The sequence below is a fragment of the Chrysochloris asiatica genome, unplaced genomic scaffold (genome assembly GCF_000296735.1).
Source record: "Chrysochloris asiatica unplaced genomic scaffold, ChrAsi1.0 scaffold00079, whole genome shotgun sequence".
Taxonomy (NCBI): Eukaryota; Metazoa; Chordata; class Mammalia; order Afrosoricida; family Chrysochloridae; genus Chrysochloris; species Chrysochloris asiatica.
The window spans coordinates 8655654-8664912 of record NW_006408597.1 but is presented as its reverse complement, the minus strand read 5'-3'; the positions used below and the strand labels follow the sequence as shown (position 1 = coordinate 8664912).

The following is a 9259-nucleotide window of genomic DNA, read 5'->3' as shown; positions in this document are numbered from 1 at the left end:
GACTGGGGACTTTGGACCCAGAGAGGGAAAGGGACTGTGGGCCGAAAACTGGGGGGAGGAGGAGGAAGTGTAGGGGGCGGGTTTCTGGGATATACCCTTTGGGTGGTTGATGATGCATGGAGGGGATTGGAACCATGGCAGTGAGATAATATAAGATGGAATGAATGTAAAACTAAGGTTCTCCCATGTAAACTATCATATAATTCACAATAAAACATTAAAAAAAAAAAGATAAAAGGAATACACGGAGTCACTGTATCAAAAAGAATTGGTTAAGGTTTAGCCATTTCAAGAGGTAGCCTATGTTCAATAGGCAATGATACTGAAAGAATAAGTCTAAGCTGTACTGAAGACACTGGGGAAAAACATGTCTCCAGGAACTGATGGGACAGAAATTGAACTCTTTCATCAAACTTATGCAATAATGGATGGCACTTAAATATTAATGCCAAGATTTTTGGAAGATAGCCCATCAATAGGAAGAGATCCATATTTTTGCCCATTCCAAAAATAGGTGACCCAATGGAATGTGGAAATCATCAAACAATATCATTAATATCACATGCAAGTTAAATTTGGCTGATGAAAAAATTTAAATGGTTGCAAGTCTGATTTACAAGAGGTCAGAGAGCAAGGGATATTATTGCTAATGTCAGATAGATTTTGGTTGAATGGTGGGAATTTGTCTTAAAACTGAGGATATAGTGAATAAGAGGAAGACCCCCCAACAAGATAAATGGATTGATAGTGGCTAAAACAATGGGCTCAAACACAGTAAGAACTGTGAGAATGGCACAGGGCTGGGTAGGGGTTCATTCTGTTGTACATAGGGTTGGAACCAACTCAACATCTAACATCAGCAACAGCAACTACATGGTAAGATATAGTGTTTTGTAAAAAGATTAGGAAACAGATTCCTATATATTGTGTCATACTGTTTCTAAAAGAGCACTTTGTAAACATATGAATGAAAAGTTAAACCAGTAGTCCTGGTGGTTGATTTCCAAAAATTAGTCAATGACAACAGTGCTAGAAAATGAGCCCCCTAGATTGGGAGGGGCTATGTAGTAGCCACAACAATGTTGTTGTTGTTGTTAAGTGCCGTCGAGTCGGTTCCGACCCATAGCGACCCTATACAGGGTTTCCGAGGATATAAATCTTTACCGGAGTAGAAAGCCTCATCTTTCTCCCGCAAACCCATAGCGACCCTGTACAGGGTTTCCGAGGGATCTTTCTCCCGCAGAGCAGCTGGTAGTTTCGAACCGCTGACCTTAAGGTTCGCAGCCCGATTCGTAACCACTACGCTACCAGAGCTCCTTAGCCACAACAATAGACTTCAATAAACCAATGCTCAAGATCTCCAGTATTTAGTTCTGTAACACATACCGTCATGATAAGTCTGAGACTATTGGAACGACAATGAACAACGTTGACTCTACCAATGGATGACGATCTTCCCAGTAGACAGGGAATTTTTGAGGGTAGGATGGTGACATGTCTTTGTCTGTTCCAGCGAATCCCCAGCAAACAGTTGATTTTTAGTGTTGACTGAATGGAAGAAGGAAAGAGCACAGGTGGAAGGGCAGGAACTGTCTTGTAAATGGAAACCAGAATGCATGTGTGCCAAGGCTGATGATCAACAGTAACAGGTGTTTTCCATCTCAGATGTCTGTTATTCATTCTGCACAGTTGTGAGCACACAAGTGTAGGTACAGATAGCCTCCTGGGATACAACACCCATACACTGAAGTGCACAGCGTGTTCTGGATTCCCTGGAGACCACACACACACACACACACACACACACACACACACATTTCACGACAACTTGAGTCCATAAAAGGGGACGCTGTCTCTTAAAATAGCAGTCATTTTGAAAAGAATAGGAAGCTATAGAGTACTGCTTGTCACTTGCTCCCCGCCGCACTTTTCTTTTCAGTTTTTAAGAAATCTATTGGCAGTAAGTCTGCATGCATTTCATTGGCGAGCCCCCCCCTCCCGCCCCCTACACACACACACACATTGGCGAGCTCCTTTCAGACTAGGCGCGTCTAGGAGCACAAGATTGAATGGGAGAGTGTAGTCATCTTTGCCATTCATCTTCTCCTTGGAGCAAGTCAAGCTCCTTCCGGGTCAACAATAGTCACCCCAATTGGGCCCCTTGTCCTCCTAGACTGTAAGCCCCGAGTGCGTGAGGGCCACATCATCGCCGCCCGCAGATTGCGGGAGGGGAGCGGGCGGAGGAGGAGGTCGGTCGGCGGCTCGGGAGTGGGGGAGGGAGAGAGAAAAGAAGGGAAGGCAATCAGGGGAAGAAGAGGACAGAACAGCCTTCAACAGCTGGTAAGAAGAATGGGAGTGCTGGGCGACCTACGGCCGCAGGGTGTCACCGACGCAGCGGATCCTGCGAGAGACCCGGCCGGCGCCCGCCGCTTTTAAACCCGGAGGGCGAGACGGCGGCGGATAGCTAAGCGCGCAGGGCGCCTGGGCGGCCGACGAATGGAAAGAAAAAGCGCGGTGACCGAGGCTAAGGGGAACCCTTGTCCTCTCGCTGTGGGCGAGGGACTGCAACCGCCGCAGCCGTTGAACGTCCTAGGTGGCGGTGGCGGGGCCCCAGCGCCCGGCCAGGCTGGGGCGGTGGCCGAGCCCGCCGAGCTCATCCGGCGCGCCCACGAGTTCAAGAGCCAAGGGACGCAGTGCTACAAGGACAAGAAATTCCGCGAAGCCATCGGCAAATACCACCGCGCGTTGCTGGAACTGAAGGGACTGCCGCCGCCCCCTGGGGATCAGGAACTAGACTCGTGTGCGGCCTCCCTGGCTGGGCCCCCCCAACCCGGCCGCCTCTCGGAGGAGCAGAGCAAGACGGTAGAAGCCATAGAGATCGACTGCTACAACAGCCTGGCAGGTGAGCAGCGCCATACCTTGTCCCCGGCTCCTCCTCCCCTGCCATCCTTACCTCAACCCCCCACCCCTGGCCCCACAGTCTCCCCACCACTGGCGACCACTGCGGTGTGCCTGTGGTGCAGACTCCGAGCTAATCCTGTGCCTGCTCTGGAGAGGAGAAGCCAGGAGGGGGCGCTTTGGGAAAAGTATGATTTACAGGATGATGCATTCCCAGTCCCTTCCCGCATACATCGTAAATCTCACCTATAAATAACAGGACTGATAGACAAGGACCCAGTTGCTTGGCGGCGGCTACTACTGCTACTACTCACCAGAGGACATGCTTCCAAATACGGAAAGTAGTGCTCCAGATGAGTCACCACTTCCACCCCAATGACCTGCGTTTTCCTGTAAGAGCAGCACACGCACCTGCTTGGTCTCAGGTATCATAGGCACTAGAGCTGGTTCTCACCATCCACCCGCCCCGTCACCCAACTGACTTCACCCCGATGGTAAAGCCCTTCCCCATGTTCCTTTAGCTCCAGTAGCAAAGGGCAGCTAGCCATGATGCCATAACCATGTATATCCATGCAAAATGTGTTCCAAAATGCCACTTCTCTCTGAACTCTGCTGAGCTTCCTGTTGCCAGATGAGGACCGAGAGCCCAAAGGGAAGCTAGTTCTGGAATGGGCTTGAACTGTGCTGTCTGCTTTTGCTATTTAAGGGAAAGATCTGTGTCTCGTCTCTGCTCCATTCTCACCTGGTGTATCTGGCAGCTAGGGATGAGGAAAGGGGAACCCTATAATTGGGATGAAGTCCTGGTGTGGCGCTGTGTGTTCATGGGCTGAACTGCAAGGTTGCTTTGAACCACAAGGTCTGGGGTTCAAGCTCACCAGCCGTTCTTAGGAAAACCTATATAGGGTGGCTATGAGTCGATACCGACTCGAGGGCACTTAACAACAACAATATTATTGGAATGGAGTCCTGGTGTGGTGCTGTGGTTAATGTGCTGGACTGCACAGCCTGTTTGAACCACAAGGTAGGTGGTTCAGTCTCACCAGCCACTCCTGGGAAACCCTAGATACGGGGCCACTATGGGTCGGAACTCACTCAAAGGCACTGATTGGGATAAGAAAGTGTACAAAGCGTTTACTTTGGGGATTAGGGTCAAAGTCGGACATTTCTAAAAAATTAGGTACAGGAAAGTGTAAGTGACGCTATGGGTTAATGCCCTGGACCGCAAAATCATTTTGAACCTCTTGAACCACAAGGTTGGTGGTTCAGTCTTAGCAGCTGCTCTTCAGAAACCTTATGCTGGATCCTATAGGTCATAACCGACTCAACAGCACTTAACAACAACAACAAAGAAGAAGAAAGAATGTTGGTCTTTCCAGAGTCTTTTGGTGGCAAGGAGGAAAGCGTTGACAGAAGCAATGACTTTGTATTAGAACAATATTCTCTCCACTTGTTCCAACATAACTGGTGGGATTATGGCACAGTCAAGCTCTTTTGACCAAATGAAAAAAGGCCATTTAACCCTTTTGCTAAAAGTAGCTATGAAAGGAAAAGGTTGGAACTGTGACTGGGTGTGGCTGGAAATGGTGGCTGTGTCTGGGACCAAAGCAGTGGTCATGCGTTGTGGAGTCAGCCTGTATAGGGTTTCTGAGGCTGCAAATCTTTTTGGGAGTATAAAACCTCATCTTTGTCCAGCTGAGCAGCTGGTAGTTTCAAACTTCTGACCTTGCAGTTAGCACCTGAAAGTAAACAGCCACACTTCTACTCTGCTCTAAGTGCAGACCCACTCTGTTTCCTTTGAGGTTTCTGGAGCCAGCCCTTCTCTGTCTTTCCAATTATAGCATGTCTAGTGTCATCTTTAATCAGGTGAAACTCAGGCCAAGGCGACACTTTGTAAATTGTGAAACAGTATACAAATTTAAAGGATTGATAGTAGTTAGTGGTGGTAGTATCCACAGTTACAGAAATGTGGCACTGGTAGCAGTACTAGTAATAGCAGCTGCAGATAAAGTAGTAGTAATGCAAAGATAGGCTATTACAATCCATCATGATATTCTGCTTGATTCCCTTCTCTTCCTGTAAGTCTCTGGCAGGCTATTGCCCTATGAATAGTTAAAGGGCTCAGTGGTTATATGTTGAGGAAGAGGCATTATGGATCACTAATGCGGTGATTGCTGAGTCCTAATGGAATCTTAAATTCAGTGTTCTCAACGGGCATCTAGGACTACCCCTCACCCAATGCTTTTGACTGCTTGTCAGTAACTAGCACTGCCTGTCTTCCACCCCAGAAGTGGCTACATTTCCAACCTAAAACTAAAGACGTGTCCTTGGTCTGTCCAGTTCAGTCAGGGAGGAGCTGAGATCTGAACTTTTCCTCCACTTCCACCTCTACCCTCCTCATCACACACACTTTGGAAAAGAAATAACAACAGCAGATTTTCTCCCTCTGCTATCCTCTCCTCCAGTGTTGCAACTAATTTTTTTTTTTTTCAATTTTAAAAATTCTGCTCTTTAAATATATTTTTTTTTAGTTTTTAATTGTGAACTGAGTAATTGTTTACATGGGAGAACATCGGCTTTACATCATCATTTCATTGAAATGATTACAGTCGCCTCTGTGCATCATCAACAGTATTTGCTTCCATTCCCTCTGTTTGTTTTTGTTTGTTTGTGGGGGATGTACACAAAAACACTCAGGAATATATAATAATGTAAACAACCAAAGGGCACATTTTGCAAGTCTGCCTCATGGCAACTATCTCTCAGTCCCTCTCTTTCCATGAATCTAGAGTCCTCAGCTGTTCCCTCTCTCCATGTCCTCATCTCTGCCTCCATCTCTGGTGTCGCTACTTCTCTGGATAGGGTCCCACATTCTGCTCATGCTCTTCTCCCTTGATGGTCCTAGGGTCCTCTGTTTTGGGTCTGTAAGATTAACTGCTCCCCCATTTTTGTTACAACATTTCTACCTTTACAGTGGTGACTGTTGCAATTAGTCATGGTAATAATTACTCATTATTGAATCATAAGAATCTTATCCCCATCTCTTTTCACCAGACCTGTCTAGACAGGATGCACACTATTCAGTGGGGACTCTACCTTCCCCCACACACTCTTAAACTAAACTCCCTCTTGAAAATTTGTAAGCCAGTCACTTCGTGCCTTTATCGCCCCCTCATTTTAGGTAACCAATGCCTAGGTTGCCCATCCCTAGCAACTAATTATTATTAATCATTTATTATGGTAACTTAGTCTTTTTGAGTCTTCATTACAACTTGAATATATATATATATACATATATATATATAATCATCACATCTTGATGCACAAACACAGCATCTTGGCCTCTGTCACCCCGAACCTACTCTGAGGTTGGCTCTGAATCCCTACAGTGCTGAGTGACCAATGAGATAACAATTCCCCCTGCTTAAAGGAGGGAGACTAACAATTCCCAAGCAGATGCCGACCCTTCCATGTGTGGGTTCCAGGCATGAGCAATCTAAAGAAATTCTCTGAAAGATTATACCTCCTTATACACAGAGCTCTGTATAGAGGGAGAGGCTTGGAGTTTCGAATGAAAGTTGGACTAGTCCAGAAGTAGGCTGTGTTGTTAAGATGTATAATCCAAACAAAAGGCTGTTGTGAAGCTTCTGGAGGAAACCTAAGTTCAGTGGACCCTTGCACTGTGCATGCAAAGAGAATAGCAACAGGGTAGCTAGAATGTACTAAGATATGTTAGTCAAAAAATCCATTTAGGTGACTTGGGACCATATCAGAGATGCACAGGCAATTTGCAAAGTGTCTATGCTTGTCTCTATTTTGGTTTAGAGTTCCTTCTGATTGATAGGGACCTGATGAAGATCAAAGAGCACAGTCTTCAGTATGGTTTACACCTCAATGTAAAGAAAACAGAAATCCTCAGCACTGGACCAATAAACAACATTAAGCTAAATGGAGAAAAAATTGAAGTTGTCAAAGACTTCACTTTGCTCAGATTAACTATCAACACTCATGGAAGCAGCAGTCAAGAAATCAAATGATCTGTTACATTAGATAAATATGCTGCATAAGACCTCTTTAAAGTGTTGAAGAGCAAAGATGTCAGTTTGAGGACTAAGGTGCACCTGACCCAAGCCATGGTATTTTCAAAAACCTCATATGATTGTGAAAGTTGGACAGTGAATAAAGAAGACTGTGGAAGGATCGAAGCATTTGAGTTATGGTATTGGAAGAGATCATTGAAAGTACCATGGACTGTCAAAAAAACAAACAGATCTGTGTTGGAAGAAGTACAGCCAGAGTACTCTTTGGAAGCCAGGATGGCCAGACTTTGTCTCTCATACTTCAGACATATTATCAGCAGGGACCAGTCCCTGGAGAAGGATATCATGTTTGGTAAAGTGGATAGTCAGAGAAAAAGATGAAGACTCCCAATGAGATGGATTAGCACAGTTGGCAGCAGCAATGGGCTCAGATGTAGCAATGATTGTGAAGTTGACCCAGGACCAGGCAGTGTTTCATTCTGTTCTGTGTGTAGGGTTGCTATGAGTCGGTACTGACTCAATGGCACCTAAAAACAACAACAACTACTACTATATAAGGTATTTGGGTTTGAGGCTCCAAAACTGTGATTAGTAGTCCAGTGCTTATCCTATAGCACTACCCCAGGATTCAAGAACAAAAATGACTCAACATAAATTGGTATAGAGACAGAGAACCCAGCATGAAGATGGATGAATTACAAATAAAATAACTGAGTAATTGAAAAGAATGTCCAGTGCTAAAAATCGAACAGTAAACTAATATTCAGAAGAAGGGATGTGGGGATAAGAATTGGTCAGATAATGGGGAGAAACAAGGGACCTAAAGCTAAGATGCTCAGCCAAAATTCAGCCATCTGGACTAGAAAACTTGAGTGTCCAAATCTTTGTGGATTTGAGCCTATTCCTTGGGTAGCACTTTGACTAATAGATCTTAAGAACCCTGTAAATGCAGCTTCTAAGAACTTTCATGGAAACATATCAGAACTGAAACTTACAGAAGATTTTCTAGGAAGGTACTGGGAAGAACATTCTGAGCGAGTATAGACTTTGGGCTAAGTTTCTGCAATGGATTCTAAAGTTCTTTAGTCTACTTCTGAGTTGTGTTTTAGTCAGAAACTCTTTAAATAACATCTTGAATTCAGAGTCCTTACAGCCAGACTACATAGGAGTGTCCCAGCTAAGGCAAAGGACTCAGTCGCAAAGCAGACAAGAATGCCAAGATGTAGAAGAATCCAAAGCCACTCTTTCCAGAATAGTTTTACATTCAGCAAATCATACACTTGTGTTCATCTCAATGATTGAATCCCTTCAATGTAACATCACTGATCCCACTTCCTCCATGTGACTCCTGTTTCCATTCCTCCTTCTTTCCAAGCCCTTCTGAATTTTGTCCTTGGGTATATGCTACCTTTTTTTTTTTTTTAATCTCAAACGGTTCATCATTCTATGGTGTGTATACTTCACTCATCTTATTGACCTTTCTATATACCTATCTATTGCTTGGCTATAAATTAAGCCACAGGAGTGAGTTTAGCTCCAGACCTAAAGGGTGACTAAAGGCCAGTTCCCTCCTTCCAGTTCTCTTTTACCACCAGACTGTGCCTTCTCCCCATAACTAGGATGAAAACCAAATAGTTCAACAATTCTGCAAGATGATTCCTAATGCGTAGGTATTTGACTTTGGGGAAGTCAGATGTCCATGCCTGGAACAAAGTTTTCCATTTTTCACCCAGATAATTAGTGCGGTCTGGTACCAACTACAGAACAACAATCACAAGCTTACGCATGGACAAGAGTTGTTGTTGTTAGGTGCCATCGAGTCGATATCAACCCATAGTGACCTTATGCACAGCATAATGAAACACTGCCCGATACTGGGCCAACCTCACTACTGTTGTCATGCTTGAGTCCATCGATGCTGCCACTGGACAATCCATCTCATTGGGGGTCTTCCTCTTTTTCTCTGACCCACCATCTTACCAAACATGATATCCTTCTCCAGTGACTGGTCCCTCCTGACACTATGTCCAAATTATGAGAGATGAAGTTTGGCCATCTTAGCCTCTAAGGAGCACTTTGGCTGCGCTTCTTCCAAAACGGATCTATTGGTTCTTTTGGCAGTCCATGGCCCTTCCAATATTCTCCTCCAACACCATAACTCAAAAGCATCAGTTTTTCTATGGTCTTCCTTATTCACTGTCCAGTTTTCACATGCATATGAGGTTATTGAAAATACCATGGCTTAGGTTAGGTGCACCTTAGTCCTCAAGCTGACATCTTTGCTCTTCAACACTTTAAAAAGTGTTGTGCAGCAGATTTGCCTA

The 9259-nt window shown here is 44.9% G+C and overlaps 1 protein-coding gene across 1 annotated transcript in view; it reads left to right on the top strand.

Annotated features, from left to right (window-relative positions):
* The first annotated feature begins 2351 nt into the window (after window positions 1-2351).
* The window catches only part of TTC9 (tetratricopeptide repeat domain 9), a 77588-nt gene continuing 70680 nt past the window's right edge, over window positions 2352-9259 (top strand). Inside the window, exon 1 of the mRNA XM_006865569.1 lies at window positions 2352-2902. Within this exon, the coding sequence (XP_006865631.1) occupies window positions 2497-2902 (406 nt within the window). The 5' untranslated portion in view covers window positions 2352-2496. The remainder of the gene's footprint in view (window positions 2903-9259) is intronic.